At 35.9% G+C, this 18,470-nt stretch overlaps 2 protein-coding genes across 5 annotated transcripts; one reads left to right on the top strand and one right to left on the bottom strand.

Annotated features, from left to right (window-relative positions):
* Positions 1-5,363: 5,363 nt before the first annotated feature.
* On the top strand, positions 5,364-9,963 carry LOC140791411 (uncharacterized). 4 transcript variants are annotated; one of them, XM_073141970.1, is made up of 10 exons: positions 5,364-5,620; positions 6,189-6,355; positions 6,497-6,601; positions 6,735-6,791; positions 7,069-7,149; positions 7,549-7,583; positions 8,457-8,546; positions 8,635-8,794; positions 9,497-9,620; positions 9,713-9,963. In XM_073141970.1, the coding sequence occupies exons 1-9, from the start codon at positions 5,464-5,466 to the stop codon at positions 9,608-9,610; spliced, it is 966 nt and encodes a 321-aa protein (XP_072998071.1). In that variant the 5' UTR covers positions 5,364-5,463; the 3' UTR covers positions 9,611-9,620; positions 9,713-9,963. The 4 variants fall into 4 exon arrangements, 2 of the variants coding, with proteins under 2 accessions (XP_072998071.1, XP_072998070.1); XM_073141969.1 differs by having other exon boundaries at positions 9,694-9,963; XR_012109567.1 differs by lacking the exon at positions 8,635-8,794 and having other exon boundaries at positions 9,694-9,963.
* Positions 9,964-9,967: 4 nt separating this feature from the next.
* LOC140791412 (ABSCISIC ACID-INSENSITIVE 5-like protein 2) lies at positions 9,968-12,054 on the bottom strand. Its single transcript, XM_073141971.1, has 3 exons — positions 11,387-12,054; positions 11,125-11,196; positions 9,968-10,344 (listed from the first exon to the last, which is right to left on the bottom strand). The coding sequence occupies exons 1-3, from the start codon at positions 11,945-11,947 to the stop codon at positions 10,264-10,266; spliced, it is 714 nt and encodes a 237-aa protein (XP_072998072.1). The 5' UTR covers positions 11,948-12,054; the 3' UTR covers positions 9,968-10,263.
* Between the last annotated feature and the right edge of the window lie 6,416 nt (positions 12,055-18,470).

The following is an 18,470-nucleotide window of genomic DNA, read 5'->3' as shown; positions in this document are numbered from 1 at the left end:
GACTATTAAATTTGAAGGAAACTTTAGCATTAAATAACACTCCCCAACTTTAACAATGGGTTTGGTACTATTTAATTTCAAGGACTATTTAGGACGTGAACCATGACCCAAAATGCAAGATGTAGGCTGGGCATCCAGTCTTTTTCGTCATTAATTCTTCACAATATTTAATTAAAAGAGATAACTAAAGTTTCAATATATCTGATACTTTGTGTAAAAAAAATGACTCCATTTCTACATGCAAAAGAAAGACGTGGTCCTAATCTGCAATAATTCCAAAATGTAGTTAGTTGTTGCAAATAGAACCCCTTCCTAAAGTTTTAATTTGCTCATAATTATGATCACTTGTCCATTTATGTTTCGTAGCAAAACTGGGCCAAAAGTGAAGCCAAAAATTAATGCCCTCCAAGTTGGTTGCATGCACTTATATATAGAATATAATCTGACACTAAAATTATTCAAATTATATCTTCATCTCTTAAATCATCAAACTACTGTCTACTGTACATCTCCTCCTCCTCCTCCTCCTCCTCCTCCTCCCACTCTATAAAACTAAAAATAAAAGACATTTCATTCTTCTCCTCAAGATGATCACAAACATGAAGGAAGTTACACCTACACCACCACTGCTGCTACTTCTACTCCTCTCCATACTCATCTTGGCTACCATTCTTGTTAGATATCTTTCCTCACTTCTAGCCAACACCTCAACTTTCATGATCAGCAAGTACTACAGCTTACCCTTAACCTCACCGCCGGCGCCGTGTGACGTAAAACTCACCGTAACGCGGTTCGAGGATCGAGTCGATGGAGTCGAGTGCGTCTTCTGCCTCGCAGACATCGAGGACGGCGAAGAGGTCAGAGAGCTGAACTGCAAGCATGTCTTCCACAAGAAGTGCTTGGACGGATGGCTTGTTCGCCGGCAGTCGACGTGCCCGATCTGCCGCGATAATTTCGCTTCGTCGGAGATGAAGGTGGCCGTGCCGGAGATGGAGGAGGAGGAAGAGAAGGTGGAGGAGGAGAAGGAGGAGGAGGAGGAGGAGGAGGGAGAGGTGGTGTTGGTGGCTTACGTTTGTAGCCACTGCTGGTTAATTGCTGATATCGTTTTAGAGTTGTTTGACAATTTAACCACCACCAGTAATGTCGTACATCAGTGCATAGGAATGTATATTATGAATGCATGGTACGGAGTGAAAGAGTTAGCTATCTTTGTATCTATGAACTAAGATTAATTTGGATATCTAATCGTATCTGAATAAAGATATGAGTTGAAAAACTATATCTGAAAAAAACTATATATCACAATATACTCATGGTGGTTGCACAAATTAAATGTGAAATTAAACATCATAATATGCTTAAATTAATTTGGTCTTTCTCTCTATATATATACGTATAACTTAACTACAAACAATGCTGCCAGGGCCCTCTCAAACAAGCAAGAGTTGAACACTGTCTCCCTCACAGTTTTTTTTTTTTGGTTTAAAGTCTCCCTCACAGTTAAGCATGCATGATCTCCAATAAATAGGTAAGAAGATTTTTTACTATTATTATTATTATTATTTGGTGTTGTTCCATTATGAAATTAAAATTTTACCCCAATGCAATAAATATTGGGATCTTTACATTAGTCGCCATTGAAAACTTTCAAAATATCATATTTGTCACTGAAACTATTGTGGTTTTTAATTTTAAAAATATCATTCGGTTAGTTAAGTTTAAGCAACCATGAATCATGATTAAAACATAACTTACGTTTAAAAGAAGACTCTTTTTATTTTGCATAAATTATTAAAAATATAAAAAATTAATCATAATGATAATTCTAAAGGAGTCAAAAAGATTTTAGCAGTAATTTTGATATTTGACAAAATATAGTGACAAATATAATATTTTAAAAGTTTTCAGTGAAAATTTTGTAAAATCCCCTATATATTAATACATAAAAATACTTGGGTATAGCGTTGTAGCTATCTATAATCAGACATCTACCTAACTTCCGTGGTTCATTACAACTAATATATATATATATATATATACATGCTTCTTGATTGGGCTAATGGGCTATGTTTGACTCTTGCAAGACCCATCCCTGATCTTATTACGTACAAATTAATATGGAATGATATGATATTTGTTAGGTAGATATAGTGGGTGTTAGTTAAGACAAAATTAGTGGTTCTAAAATTCCAAATTTGTAGGGATGATCACTTAATTATTGTAATAGTTGACGTTCTACAACCAAAATATTATGGGGTGGAGATGCACAATACACACACTAAATGCTCAAATTGTGTTTACACTATGACATCAACTTCTATGATCAAATTCTATATATATATATATATATAAAGTTAACTCTAGATGCAAAATTACAAAAAACTTATTCTAGCGGCATTAAGTAAGAGTTCCTGAGTTAGTTAAAGAAACTCATATTGTAAAAGATTTCTGACTTCAAGTCCTAGCGACATTAAATAATTACTCGAAATCTACTCTCCTATAATAAAGAAAACCCATACTCATATATTAATTTCTTCAGGATATTATATGCTCAATCCATATGTTAGGGTATAATTAACAAGATAGATACATTATACCTAAAAGGACAAGATATATCAAGAATATATAGATAGTTCATGACCCCTTTTAGGCATGAAGTCCTCAATATATTAAGACCATGTCCTTCTCACTAGAAGGTAAGCCACAGCAACCATTCTTCTTGCTTTTGTTGGTGCTTTTGGGTGGACCTCTACTTTTTTTTTAATATATACATTGGCCTAATAATAATAATAATAATATCTTCATTCACAAGGAAGTTCTTGAAAAATTCTATCTCCATAGGAAATATTTTGACTCATTTGCATACAAAATCGTAAGAGTTTTTTTATTTTAAAATTTGCATAATTGCTCATTTTTTTATTTCAGTTTATAAAAGTAATTTTAAATTTTTTTGTATATTATTTGTGGTTTCCATAGATAATAAGAAATATTTCAGTAGTTTTGCAGAGTGAAACAAAAAGTGGGTAATGCTATATTTTGGTTTTTTTTTTCAACAAATGACATATTTAGGTAATTGAATCCTATAGGCAAAGGTGGAGAAACAAATGGAAAAGAAAAAGAAGAAGAAGAAGAGCATTGAATCAAAATATGACTAAGAAAATTATACCTTCTAAACTAAATTATGGATTAGCCAAGTTTTTTGTGCTTCATTTCATTCTAATCAAAAGCTTTAATTATATAATTAAAGCTTCCTCCACATTGTCCAGATTATGGATTATGGATTAACACCAACTTAAACCTTCCTCCATAATTATGTAATTAACTTGATGCATGGATTTGGTTGAGCTCTAAGCACTAAAAAACTTTATTAAATTTGGGTCCACACCTCAATAAATGCATCTCGAAAGAACAAAAGCTACAAGAAATGAAATATAAATTGCATGATTTCCGCAAGTTGCAATTTTTTTTAAGGTGAAATATCTACCGTATATCTAAAATATAAGAATAATTTATATGATCATGAAGCTAGACAGCAAGACGTCCTTGATTTCGTTATTATGAACTTTATCTTAGCCCATCATGGGACAAGGGAATGTATCTTCTTTACATAGAAAGAGACCCAGGAAAAATAATAATAGAAAAGTATAAAAAGAGATCTCCAAGTTGGCCAATGAAATGAATATTTTAAAGCTTATAGTTATGATCTAAAGTTGAGGACTATTTAAACTCACTCACTCTCCTTTCCTTGTCTTTCCGTAAAGTCTATGGAGGCATTGAAGGCATGGAAATGGCAAAGTTGTGACACTTCTAACTAAAATCATCTTATCTTCATGTTCATCACCTTTGGACTCAATTCCTCATCAATCATAATCATCATCATAATCGTCACACATTTATCAAAAAATATTATAAATTAATATATTTATATAGTTATCAAGTACTAGTACTAGTAATATTACTAAAATATAGTTGTATATATCAAGTGAAAACTAAATAAAAGGTGAACTATTTCATTGCAGTATCAAGTTTAGCGAAGTACCAAATAAATGATGCAAGTATCTCAGGGCAATCTGAAGACAATTACTTGATATCATAGACGATTGTCTATCTAACTAACTGAAGTCGATAAAAGGACGGATAATACTAATGTAATTAATGTAGATAAGCATTAAGCATGGTTACAAGACACTCCAATTAGTAGCCACCTATATACTGCAAGAAGAGATACAAGAAGAGATTTTCCTGAACCTTATCTGGGTCCCTATGAAGGATAAGATAATGAATGCCATTTTATCATTAAAGAATCTCCAACTTGTTATAGAAGAAAAGATTTACAATGTAGTTCAAGATTCATCCTACTAAAATTTCAGGTAAAGTACTATAAAAGCTCTCCCTCTCTCCCTCTCTCCCCTATCTAGCTACTATACCTTCTTCTACTTGTTCTCTCACACGGTTGCATGCAAATGGCAAGCTTAGTGACACTTCTACTCATGTTCATCATCTTCCTCGCTTGCTTCCTCCTCCTCATCATTCTCACCGAAGCCATCGGCCGGCTCGTGACTCGAGCAATGCAATCTCAAGCAAGAGACCACTTCAGATGGCCATCAGACTCATCATTCAACCTTCATGGCCACATGCACACTAGCTTGCTGGATTCACCATTGCTGAAGGCAAGATGTGATGCAGAGATGAGCATAGCTCATTACAAGAGAGACATGTCAACTGAGCAAGAGGTGGTGTGTGTGTTTTGTCTATGTGAGATTGAGGAAGGAGAAGAGATCAGAGAGTTGAGATGCAAGCATCTCTTCCACAGGAGTTGCCTGGATACATGGCTTGAGCACAAGAGAGATACTTGCCCTCTCTGTCGTGACTGCTTGATGCCTTGTGGAACAAAGGAAGATTGTGCTGAGATATATGAGGAGGAGCTTCTGGATTTGGCTATGGTTGTGGTGGCTAATGTTACTACTAGTGGATGGCGGATGTAATGAATTAGTCCTTATTTCACTCCTCTTTTTTCTTTTTTTTCCTTTCTTTTTTGATCTTTGGAATGTAACTTTTGGACATAGTTTTTGTTTTCCTCACTCAAACACTTGTGTAACTTGTTAGTGAATTAGTTTTTATGATCTAATAGGACGGAAAAGAAATCTAAAAATAATGGGTTAAATTTTGTATGAAACCAAAGAAAGGTTCACGTTATTAATAACCCTTTTTTTAAATTCATTTATAATGAATGAGTTGGACTAATAGAGTCTGTTAAAGAGAGAGAACCAATTCCAAGATCGGGTCCGGATCCAAACTATCCGATCGCGCTTGGAATCCGCAACCCGGTTTGGAAGATATTTTATTTAAGCATCGGAGCGGATAGGGTTGTATAATTCTTTTTCATTTACCCGCACCACTAGTTTGGTTTTGACAACGGTAACTAGCTCGCCTATCTGAGAAGCTTGGGGGAAGTCTTTGGCCATGGAGACTCCGTTACGAGTTGGGTTTCTTGGCCCGAGGTGTTCTCAGTTTGTGAACCCCAAGTCTAGTCTTGTCGCGGGTGGGTTCTTGCGTGGACATGCCCATCGGGTTGGGAGGAGATCTCTCCGCGTCTCTTTCTTCCGAGGTTCTCTTCGAGGTAGATTCTTTGGTCTTGATTTTGGTTCCGATTGAAGGCGTCGCATTTGGGCTCTGCTCTTTTATCTGAATTTTGAGTTATTTTAGAAAAAAAAAAGACCGGATCTTGGAGTTTAATTTTATTTTTTGTTTGCCGTACCTTTATATATATATATATATATATATATATATAGAATTAGGTTCTTGGTTGTTGCTAGAGAAATGGGCAGCTGGGTTTTGATTCCGCCTGAAGGATTATGCGTTGTTTTATCTGAATTTTGAGTCAATTTAGGAAAAGATGGAATCTTGCTGTTACCTTTGAGTTTAATTCATGGTCCTTTTGCAGCTAGTTTCTTTGCCTCATTGTAAAATTTGAATTATTGTTTCATTGAATGTAAGATATCAAAGCTACTTTATCGGCTAAGAGATGAACTGTTTTTTACATAGGCAATGATATTGCTTTGAGTTTTATTCATGGTCCTTTTGCAGCTAGTTTCTTTGCCTCATTGGTAAAATTTATATTATTGTTTCATATAATGTAAGATATCAAAGCTACTTTCGGCTAAGTGATGAACTGTTTTTTTACATAGGCAGTGATATTGCTGGAGAGGACGTGATGCAAATATTTTTAAAGGAGAGACAAGTGAATGGGGATTTTATATCAAAAGCTTCTGACATGCTATGGGGAGGAAACGACTTCAAAGTTGATGAATTGGAAACTACCATTATGCAAGAAAACATTCAGCAATATGATGAAGTAATGTAACTTTATTTGCTTTTGTATACATGTATGTAATGATTATCTGATCTTTAAGCCAATTTGACAAGATTTTGCTATTGCTGAATCTCTCTAATAAAATGTGTGTGTGTGTATATACATATATATATTCTAATTTAGGTGGTCGAAGATGAAACTAATGGTGGATTTTTGAAGCTTACGACAACTAGAGACTGGATTTCTGGTGATATAAGTGCTCCAGTAAATAAGAAATTAGTAGCCAAGGTCTGGTTTACATGACTGTAGTTGTGTTATGATGCCATATTGCCAAGTTATATATTAGCATGTGATAGTCTGGGGATTTTGGTGTAACAGAGTTATCTTTTGATATGTGGCAACTTTTCATATTTGATGACAGAATTGGCAGGATGAAAGTGAAAAGCGGAGGAAACTCAACATATTAAAATATGAGGCGGTACTACCTCTTTGTCCTATTCTTTTCTCTTTCTACCTTAGGATTCTTTTGATTACTACCAACCTTCCTGTTCCCACACATCATTGTTTTTATTGTCTTATAGCTCTGTAAATATTTACAGTGAAGTGGTGACATATTCAGAAAATCAAAAGAGGGACATGAGATAGAACATGAAATTTGCATACATGGTTTTACTACTAGTGGTTAAGAGATTGCAAGATTTCCATGACCAACTTCTTATTTTTCTTTCTTGCCATTTTCTTCCACTGCTTTGCAGATTAAAAGTGAACTACTGCTATTGACCACTGGAATTGGAGCTGCTTGCAGTGTATATTGTTTGCTAAATTTTTCTGTTGAGGTAGATTATAATGCTTTACAATTTGAGTTTATCTATTGAATTTATGAACCATGAAAGAATATACATGCTGTCAGATAATGCATTTTTCATTACTTCATTTAAAAGCAAATTGAAGAGGTATATACCTATTTCGATATTAAAAAATTAAGGCATCTTAAAAATGGTCAAAGGCACTTCATATACCATAGTAGTCGGAGCAATCTACTCATACTTTATTGTTTATAATGTATGATATGCATTAATGAAACAGAAATTGATAGGTACATCTTGAGTTTTGCTTGCTTGTCTCCTTCTGGAAAGTATGTAGTTTTTGTTTTACACTTTTACTGACTTTATGATCTCTAATAGTTTGCACATTGTTAATCCATTAATTAACCAATCACTTCTTTAATCTGACAGGTTGCTGCAAGTTATGCTGTTGGTGTTCTTTTCAGGTTAGTTCTTATATAGGATGATATAATTTATTTATCTTCAAATTCCTTTCAACCCCTCACAATTTTTTTTGTTGTCATAGTATGTCATCTGCCAGGAGAAAGATTTGGGACATTGACTTATTTATCACAGTTTGATGATAACTTTTCCTACGATTTCCTGGAGACACTTGAGGTTGCAATCTATAGTAGCCAATGCTAAGACTTTATTGATGAATTTGCTATTATTTGTAGTGAGAGTTTAGCTGCAACTAGTTAATCCCTTATAAACCTTCCAAATGCCAAGTAAAACTGGTTACCCAAGTGTCGATTATTTTTGGCTAGGAGATTTTATGTATTGCAAAAAGTGACGATGCAGATTTTTGCTAGGAATGTTGAGAACCCCCACCTCCAAAAAGAGAAAAAATCCTGTCTTGTTCACTAACCAAACTAGACCTTCTTTAGAGGTAAGATGGGGAAAAAGTTGGGATCATTACTCCCTCTATAGGAGGTCTAAATTTCTATAACAAGAGATAATTACTTTTGATGTAAGAACTGATCTTGATCCTTGAGGCATGAGCAAGGCAAAGAGCCAAAATGAAGCCCAATTTTGATAGACAATATATATTCTTGCAGGTCAGTTGAAGCTAACACTGGGCAGAAGCATTTTAGTGCATGACAGGGAATGAGAATAAGTTCTTGAAAGTTTCTAGAATTTCAGCCATAGTTTTTGATGAGTTAATTTTCTTCTGGTTGTATTATTGTATTCTTTGTTACCACTTGTCATTAGCATAACGCGGAACTTCATGTCTTATGTTAACTGTTACTTAATATTTCTGATTGGCTTTGATATAACATTCTGAGTACTTAAATTATGCATCTTACTATGTAGAACAGTTGCTTGTACCTTCAGCTTCTGTGTTATCACACAGACAACCTGTCAAAGGAAGCCATTCCGGAAATTTTTTTGGGGAAGAAATTGAAGAAGTAAGTTTGCAACATTATTGTTACTCTTACATATCCATATTTAATTATTGTCTGAAACTAGTTTTCTCAACAATGTGACTGCATAAAGAAAAATTGGAATAAGAAGTGAGGATTTGAAGAATTCCATGGAGAAAATATTGAGTGGGACTACAGTATCTCTGTCATCTCCGAGGCTCGTAATTCCTGGAGCAATATATGGATTCTGGGCCTTATCAAATCATTTCCATAATGATTTATTTGAGTTCCAGGTAGGACACTCGATTGACCTTCTCTAGTACATTCATAGGAGATTCTTCCCTGGAAGTCAAGACATGCTTCAGTATTTTGAGTCAATTTTATTCGTTCCTGAAATGTGGTTTTTGAACAACGTTTTCAATACTTCCCTATTAGCTTAAATTTCTGTCATCCTGCTATGTGCCATGTTGATTTTCCTAACAACTATAACCATTGCTGAAGCCCACAATTGCATTTGGTTTGATGAATGAAAGCTCCCACTGTGCACCATAACATACATGTAGACACTTTAAGAAGTAAAATGAAATTGAAAATGCCATATGTAAATAAGGATGCAAGTTTTTCTCCAACTTCCTAGGAACTACTGAAAAATTTCTCTTCAGCCATGTAGTTAATTCAAAGGATCTATTAATAGCTTGTGTAAGTATTTAGTACCTCTTCATTACATGGCTGAAGCAATCTCTTTAGCTTGTTAAGTTCCAAAGTATTTCGTCTGTTGAAGTTCTTGTGTATTGACCTGTAATGCACCGTGGCGTAAAGATGAAGCTAACTCAACTTCATTCAAGAACCTTTAAATAACTAACTTATAATGAGATGAATCTATTGTACAAAGACTTAATATTGGAACTCATATTGCGGAAGTGTTCATTTTGCTGAGAGACTTCCTCAAATTTGCAGAGGTGGAGATCTCTAATGTGGTTTATCTACATTTGCAGCTTGTTCCAGGAATGATGGGATTTTTTGCCTACAAGGCAGCAGCTCTGGTGCAAGTTTATAGAGACAACGAGGACCTACGTCTGATATTTCCTGACTATGAGGATCCTGAATAACAGCTAAAAGGTACATACCATAGAAACCTCCTGACTTCCTGAAGTTGTCCCCCATTCTTTACAGTAGGCATCATGTGTTGCAGGAATATCTCTTGAACAAAGCTAATGCAGAGTGAGTTGTTAAGAATGGCTTCAAGTATCATTAGTACAGAAATTCTTCTTGCCTTTTTTGTTCAGTAGGGATATGCTACCTGCTCATTTTCGCCCTACGCAACAAGAATTGCTCAGACAGGCAGATGCTTATGGGCTGATGTAATTTTTTTTTCATGGGTTTAAGGTCACTAAAAATCATTGTAATGTATGCCCCTTAATAAGAAAGCTACAGAGCTCGAAAATCTGTAGGTTGAACATCATATGCTTCACATTTTCAAGTAAATATTACTGAATGATAAATGGCAACAACTTCAGTTGATTGTTCATTCTTAACATAATTGACCAGGGAGGGAACTTAATCTGAACACAGAAAATTTTACTAAATGAACTCTTGCTGTGTCTTTACATTCCCAAAGATATGGCTTAGATGTTTGCATTTGACCAAAGCCAGTTAGTTAGAAGCCACAAGCAGCAACAGTAGCAGCAACAAATCATACTCAAAAACCTCAAGTTGGAGAGCTGAAACTACTGACTGTCTTTGTTCTAGCATAGGGATATGGTCAGAAAGGAGCCGAACTTGTCCTGCGAAGTTGGCATTTAGATTCTGGTTGTGGTACATAGTGTATTACTGGTTCCAACTCCTGCAGGTAAAGTGATATAAAACATAGGTCAGCTTTCGTTCCATGAGAAAAAATTATTTTGACAACGAGAAAAAAAGAGTGTTTCTAGTGCCTGCTATTCTAGGCCACTCTTTCCTACTAGTTATTCTCTCTTTCCTTTTCTTATCTAAGACACTGTAGGACTTCCAATATATTACATACACCGTAAACCGTCCTCTCAGTAGAGTCAGGTGTCTCAAGAAAATAAGAGGTGTGTAAAAATTCAACTCTGTAGAGTTAAAAGAAGATCTTTTGAAGGACTAATGTTTTTTTTAGATGGTCATAGAAATGTATTGGTTCTTTTGAGACCTCCAAATCTTTGTTCTTACCTACCCCAAGTCATAAATTTTCTTGTTCTCCTTAGCTTTTATTGCAAAAAACTTTGTAATCTCTATTATTATTATTATTATTATTATTATTATTATTATTTTAAAATAGAGAGCTGTATTAAGCTAAAACCCTCAGCCCCTGTGAGGTGTCATGGAAGATGAGATTACACAGATCAGGAGAAATTGGGTTCTCAGGCCTAACCAAAACACAATTTGATACTTGTCTACCCTGCCCGACAAGCTCAGTCGGCCGCACCATTAGCCTCACATTCTGAAAGCTTTATAATCTCATAGAGCATCTTTTTTATCCTACTACTTAAAATCTTTTCATGTTACTCTTCTCTTAGTACTGTCCACTCCACATGAATTGAAACTGTTTTAGTATTTGTAGATAAGAAAGAGAAGTGAAAAATACAATCAATATTCAATCTACCTGCTGTTTTCTGAGCCTCTCATTCTCTTCTTCCAGGCGAGACACCTTGTTCTCCAGCTCATTAGTGTATGCCTGTTCATCAAAGTAATCATACACACTGTCAACTTTCTTGGATCATACCATCTTAATTAAGAAAAGTAGCATATATCAACTAACGTGTTAGTGTTGAGACTATAAGACTTTGTAGTAGTTGTTGTTGTAGTAACTAATGCTTGCGACGAAGGAAAAAGAAGAAGAAGAAGTGAACAATAATATTTACCACCTGCTTCCTAGCCCTTGAACGTGCAGCGGACTCGCGGTTCTTGATCATCCTCTTCTGGCGCCTCTCCACCGTCTTCTCCGCCGCCGCATCCTCGGCGGCGCCTCTCTTCCTCCCCGGAGTCTGGGGATCAAAAACAGCCCCCACACCGTCGTGATAGTTCTGGCACTGGTTACTGTTATGATAGTATTGCTGAATCCAATGTGCACTTAGCTCAGAGCCATCGGAAGCCAAGCCGGCTTTCGCGAGGAAATCCTCTAAAGTCATCTCCCCGAACGGCGGCTCTCCGCCCCCATGCTTCCTCTGGCCTTGCTGGATCCCCCGCCACACCTCGTCGACCGTCTTCTTGCTCAGTGCGCGCGGCATGCTGATGATGCCGGACGCCGAGGTGTTTGCCTCGAAGTCCGTGGCAGAGGGGAGAACGTGCCGGAGGAGATCGTCGAGGTTCATGCTATGCAGTGGCTCACCTAAGTGGCTCTGGACTTCGTTGAGTGTGAGGGTGTAAATGGAGCCTTGCCTTGATAGGCCATGGACATTGGCTTGTTGCCCCCCACCCATCACCATTTCAAGCAGTTTGCAAGAATCTTAGAGCCCCAACAGGAGATCTACTTTGCCATTTAATTCTTGGCAAGACCAATCAGAATGTTTGATAATCTACATCAATCAGCTGCAAACCAAATGAACATAACCAAGGTGGTATATATGTAGGATATCATGCAAGCATATTTCCAAGAAAGCCCAACAGCCAAAATGAGATCAAAATCTTATCCTAGAAACTTTCTTTTGGCTCTTTCTATCTCATCTGCAAGACCAAAAGAGAAAAACTCGTACAGAGGATTCTTAATCCAGGTATATGAGTGGAAATAAAAGCACCAAAAGTTTACTTTCTACCTGCTGAACCACATTAGAATCTGAGTGCGGCACCAATCAAGCTCTTCCATGGCTCACATAACACACTTGGCAATGAGGCAAGTGATGTAGAGGGCCAAGAAACCAATCCTATTTAAGAATACCAAGTTTCTTGGCCATGGTATATTTATATGTTGGTAATAAGAGTGGCTCCTCTTCTTGGACCCCACCAAAGGTTAAAACTTTAGCTTTGATTCCTCTGCATAATATTCTGAGATGCACCCACATGGACTAGGAATACCTAAAAGCTAATGGAGTATGCGGTCATTTTCAGGGAGAGAGAGAGAGAGAGAGAGAAAAAAAAGGAAAGGTTTAGCTCCCTCTCTGGATAGGAGAAAAGAGTAGGCCCAAGATTAAAGAGATATGGGATGCTGGGATTCTGACGACTAACTTTAGGGAAGAATACTAATACTAATACTAGTTTCCTGCATTGTAATATGTTTTGCACTCTTATGGGATGGTTGTTTTCTGCATGTCTAAAGGATCTATAGATTACTCGACAACTTTCTCATCTTAATTACTTCCTTAAAAAAAATTACAACTGATCTTTCTCAAAGTTCATGAGTCAGAAAATTTTGGCGGTTGGGTGCTTGGATTTTTGGATAGTGATATAAGTAGCAATATCTAAGAGTCATGAGCACATAAAGTAGTCTTGATTCTTGAATTAAATTTATATACAAGAGAATTTAACTCATTTCAAAAGAAGATTTCTTCCATGACTTTTTGCTTCCTCCTATTGGTGATCCCTAAAGAGTAGTACAATCTCTCTCTTTGCTAATTTTGAATAGAGTAAGAACTTGACAAGACCTATGATAGTACTAATAGTTAGTACAATGATCAAAGCCCTAATACGGAATTATAGAGGAGCCTTGGAAAAATAGTCTCTGGACCGTTGTTGTGACCTTAGATCTCATTTGCCTGCTTGAAATGCACGTTGACTGGAACAAGAGCAAAGCTGTTGCTACGGCAGAAGGTTGACCCACTTTTGTCTTTTGTCATTAGCGACGAGTTAGGTTGCGAGATCATAGTACCATTTCTTTTTAACAAGGAGTTCATGAAATCGATTACAATTCTAAATAATTATTATGAAAGAAATTATTAGATGGTTGGGTGGCTTAGAGTAACAATTTACTAATATTAGCTAAAATTTGACGGAACAGAATTTACAATTAAAAAGTCTCTCCTATGTACGAGTTTTTAACCAAAGTATTACTACAGTGCATAATATTTCCTAGAGTATGTGACTGTTTAAACTATTTTTCAAACTAATGCAGCAGTGAAATCACTGTCACAGACAACGACTTTTAGTGGATTAATTTAATTTTCTAATATATTGAAAAATTATTTTCTTAGACAACAAATTTTTTTCCACCGTTATTTCTATATAAACTGTTTTCTGGAAAAACAATTTATAAATTATTATATAACAAATTTGAAATTAAAATTTGGAAGAGTCTTGGTCTTTATTTTACAATTCTGAGCACAGTTGGTTGAGGGGAATAACTGTCATTGTATCTTACAGATCTTTTTATTATCTTCACGACAATATATTTTATGATCAAAATAGTATTCTACTTTGGAAAAGTTTTTCACTACAACAGCACTTTGGTTACTGTAGAGATGGATGCTGGCTGAGGTACTCTTTAGAATCTTCAAGCTTCTGAACATGGTTGTGAATTGCTGATCATTTTTGTACTCGTTTATTAATGTAAAGTTTTGTCATATCATAAGGAAGGTAATAGAGTGCCGGATTGGGTCATTGAGTGCAACTCGGGGACTGCGGTTAAATTCTAGCTGATATTTGAGCTCTTTAATTCCCCCCCTTCAGTTGCTTGTATGGCACTCTCATATAGATCAATCTTTCACTTCGAGAGTTGTATTAGTAGTCCACACCTTGAACATTGGAATATATCTGTACAACATGGTAATATAAATTGGCTGAATAGATTAATGAGAATATGTTAATATTTGCAACAAAAAAAAGGTCCTATCTTCCTACCAAGATTGAAAATATGTTAATAGTTGATATAGTAGCTTTCTTTTCATTTTATTATATTTTTCCCTTACAGCTCTTAAGGCCTTTAACCCTACACTAGTAAAACAATTATGCTGCCCATAAAAGCTCTCCATTGCCAGACTGCAAAATACCTGAGGATATGCAAGCTTCTCATCAGCTGCAAGCAGGATCATAAATTCAATCATATAACAAGAGTGTTATTTGCCTTGAAAAGCTTTTGCTCCGATTGCTCACATAATAACTTCTAGTATTCATCGATGCCAAATTCGCCAGTTTGATATTATAAGATTATATACATTTTGTATTGCCCTGGAATTAGCATTAGCCTCATGCAGTCAGCAGTCAGTGCATTATAGAGTAGCATTTCTTGTTGATGTGCCATAAACACCATATGAAATCAATGCTTCTCCGGAGATGCATATCACAAGATTCAACCATTTTATCTATTCCAAATGGAGGCTAACAAGCAGCTAGTTGACCTTTTGTTAATGTCTTCATCAAAATTTTCATATCAAACTCATGATATGATGCAGTATAGCATGAAGAACCAATGCTTTTCGGGATACTGCCCGGTGTACGATAGTAGAAATGAAGATAAAGGTGCGTACAATCTTAATACTTTCTTTTATCTTCTTTTACGTTGTCTTCTTTCATGGTCCACATTGTCTTCCATCACAAACAACATTAACATCATCCATTTTTAACTGATGTGCTACCTTGGTCCTACACTTCAGTATACACATCACATGATTTTATATGTCATTATATCTCCTCTAGATTGAGACTGGCAAACTGCTGTTAAACCCTAATTAGTTTATTAAACCTAAAATTTCAGATCAATCTTAGAGATCCACAATCAAATATGCAATAACAAAATTTTGAGGACTTGAATACAAACAAGAGTATATTGTATTTGCACCTCCATGAGTGTGGGAGGCATTATTGCAGTATACTGTCAACTGAAAAAAAAATTCCCTTTTTTTCTTGTACCTTATTGATGACACATAGATGTAAAGTTTTGGGATGATGTGCCCTAATTTTTAGGGCACCCTACTACCAATAGTAAAAGGCTTCAGAAACCAATGACTCATCTAAGGATCATTGTGATTTGCCTGGGGTGGTGCCACGTGGTGTATTATCACAAGGTTTAGCCATCAAACCAAAGTTAGTACCACTAGTGGTGTAATTAATTGCAAGTGGCACTTAATGGAGCATCAAGAGGGGGAGTTCTTTAGCTTTGCAAAGGGAACAAAGGAATTAAAGAACAAGGCCCAATATGATAGCTATCTCCTCTCCTCCCACTTCTCAATGCCCCCACTTCTTTTAAAAAATATCCTCACATTCTTTAATGGGAATCTGAGTTTGAAATCAAAGCATGGAAAAGGAGCTTGGTGCACTAAACAAGTGGAAACATCCTCTTCTTTTAAAACTTACTTTGTGCTAATCTACCATCAAATACTTTAATGGGAATCTCATGAGTTTAAAAAACTAGGACATGAAAAAGACAACTAATACTTTGTGATCATGTGTGTGCATCATCAAGAATAAAGCCTACCATCTTTCCCAGCTTTTGTAAGCCTCTCTTATTCTTTTAGGAGATGAGAGGATATAACATTAAACATGCAGATATGTCCTCAACCAATGAGAACTACCCAATGCTTAGTGTGTCAGAACATTGATATTCTAAATATTTTTTTATGTATAAAATGAAGCCAGTTACTTCCTTGCCTTTTTACCTTTCTCACCTTCTCTTGTTTCAAGTTGTACAACCTGCTATTTGCTAACATTCCCAAAAGAGCATAACCAATGAATGAAGAGAAGTATTTTTCTTTTCGAGAATAATGAAGAGAAGTAGCTGATAATAAATGAACCTATTATGAGACATTCTGTAGCATTTGGTTAGTTTTGCTAATAGATAAAAATTATCTGGTCAAGGTCAAGGATTCAAGTTCCGAGAATTGTACGATTTCGATTTGCCTTAAAAAAAAAAAAAACTTGTCTGGAAAAATCTTTGGAAGAAGGAAATGAACTAAAAATACTAGATATGATTCAAGTAGTCATATGCTGAAGTAGGCAACGCAGTGATAAATGAATTTTTTTGCTAAATGTATAATGTTTGTAACCTCAGTTACATACTGAGTGTCACTACGATATTAGCGCAGCCCTTAAACATCATACTAGGTGACACAATCTACTAATACACTAATTTATACTCCTCTGAAAGAGTACTAAAATCTCCAGTTGCAAGAATCTTGATGTGGGGAGTTTTCTTTATCCACTTCCTATGAAACTTTGTCCTCGCATTGCAAAACACCATTAAGAGCTACAATACTCACCCCCTATAATTTAATCAGACTTTTGGATGATAATTAAAGCAGTTCATTAAATTAATAAGCTCGGTCAGTGTTGCTTACAAGAGTAGCAAGAGAGTACCCTATAATGGAAAACACTAGGTTAGATAAAATATAGAGAAAGAAAGCTTTATTCGCTTGCATGCGCGTTAATGGAAGCATCATGCATTGGCAAGAAGAGGTTAACAGGAAACAGATGCTGGATTACGCAAACCGTACACTCACTACAACGAATATTAGCAAGTAATATCTCTTGCTCAAAGTACTGAAATGAGGCATTATTTGATGCAAGTTGCTATTATGTTAATATTATTTTGGTGGCTCTTTAGAGTCCTAGAAGATGAGGAGAGTGAAAACAAAAGGCCAGTAGGAGAGTATGAATAGATCTGCCTATATGGCGAGGTACACACTGAGGGGAGCAATTGGAACTGCTGCTATGTACTGAAAGCCTTAGAATGAAAGAAATTGCAAGTGGGATTCTCAAAAGCAAATCCATATGGTGAGGCTTCAACACAACAACACTGAGCATTCACATGCTGTTTTGCTACTGTGAATCAAGGGAATTTCTAGGTTGAGGTACTTTGCATGCCATGGTCATATTCCCTAGAGGATAGAATACTCTCAAACTTGCACTTATCCTTTTCTTTTGACACAAGTGGGTGAAGCCCAGTTATAACTTATTAATTATTAAAAGTGGGAACGAGAGAGTCACAACGGGAGGGAGAGAGAGAGAGAGAGAGAGAGAGAGAGAGAGAGAGAGAGAGAGAGAAGTCATGCGAAGAGAGTGAGAAGCAGTCTCTCTACACTCTACAGCCTGGCGGGTTAGCTTCCTGCAAGAAAATCCTCTTGTTCCACTACTTTTGAGAAACTTAAGCTTGTCCTTGATTGTCTGTCTATTATACCTAAAGACTTTAGTGAAACTAGAGATTGGATCAGGTAGTTCAAATGGACAGATACTTTGGCATATCCAAGTAGGTCAAATCATTTGAGGGCTCTATTTAGGTTACTAACTTGAAGAATTTGGCATTTATCAGAAAAAGCAAGAGAAAGAAAGTAACTACCCATCTTTGTTGAAAAAATGTGCTTCATATATATATATATACAAACACACACACACACACACACACACACACACACACACACACACACACACACACACACTTGGCATATCCAATACCAAAAGTAATAGATATACAGAGTGCCTAAAATGGCTTGGCCCAACTGATGAGATTTTAAAGCAATACAAGGTAAGGGTAAGCCCATATCTTGAAAGAGGCCCACCAACTTTCTTTGAAAGACCGTAAGCCACGTGCATAGCACGTGATCAGTGCCTTAATGGACTAGTATATAAGCCCGTGTTGTCAATTCAACTGTTCAAAGAGATGTTCACTAGCCACCATCTACCTTAAAATATTACTCTGCTTTCTAAAATGACCTATTTGCCCATTCATCTCATGAATAAATTAAGGAGTATTTTTTTGATCATATAAAAATTATTTTCTTAATATATTTATAATTTTATCTCTATCGTATCAGAACTCTGCTACTTATTAACGTATAAATGTGACCAAAAAAATAGTCTCGTTGACCTGAACATCTTAAGTAGTAAACTGACCACAAACAGAACCTCTTTATTAGTAAACTAAGTTTTTTTTTTTTTGTTCTGAAAACTAAGGAGACTTCACAACCAGTGGAAGAATCTTCATGGCGACAAACAAAAGAAAATATAATATAAAAGATTCCGTGGCGTGCTAGTTAACATGGCAGCCGCCGAGATTCCATCCGCTGACGTCACTTAACGGGTGAGATC

Source organism: Typha latifolia, chromosome 6, assembly GCF_019914945.1.
Source record: "Typha latifolia isolate L0001 chromosome 6, TyphaL0001v2, whole genome shotgun sequence".
Classification (NCBI taxonomy): Eukaryota; Viridiplantae; Streptophyta; class Magnoliopsida; order Poales; family Typhaceae; genus Typha; species Typha latifolia.
This window is presented reverse-complemented; position numbering and strand designations above follow the sequence as displayed.

Excerpts from the sequence above, each read along its gene's own strand:
- LOC140791412 (XM_073141971.1), bottom strand. The coding sequence starts at position 11,947 with ATGGTGATGGGTGGGGGGCAACAAGCCAATGTCCATGGCCTATCAAGG. Across the intron at positions 11,197-11,386 it reads GTTCAAGGGCTAGGAAGCAG|GCATACACTAATGAGCTGGA; the intron begins GTGGTAAATATT and ends TTTGATGAACAG. Across the intron at positions 10,345-11,124 it reads AGAGGCTCAGAAAACAGCAG|GAGTTGGAACCAGTAATACA; the intron begins GTAGATTGAATA and ends CTTTACCTGCAG.
- LOC140791411 (XM_073141970.1), top strand. The coding sequence starts at position 5,464 with ATGGAGACTCCGTTACGAGTTGGGTTTCTTGGCCCGAGGTGTTCTCAG. Across the intron at positions 7,584-8,456 it reads GCTGTTGGTGTTCTTTTCAG|TTGCTTGTACCTTCAGCTTC; the intron begins GTTAGTTCTTAT and ends TATGTAGAACAG. Across the intron at positions 8,795-9,496 it reads ATGATTTATTTGAGTTCCAG|CTTGTTCCAGGAATGATGGG; the intron begins GTAGGACACTCG and ends CTACATTTGCAG.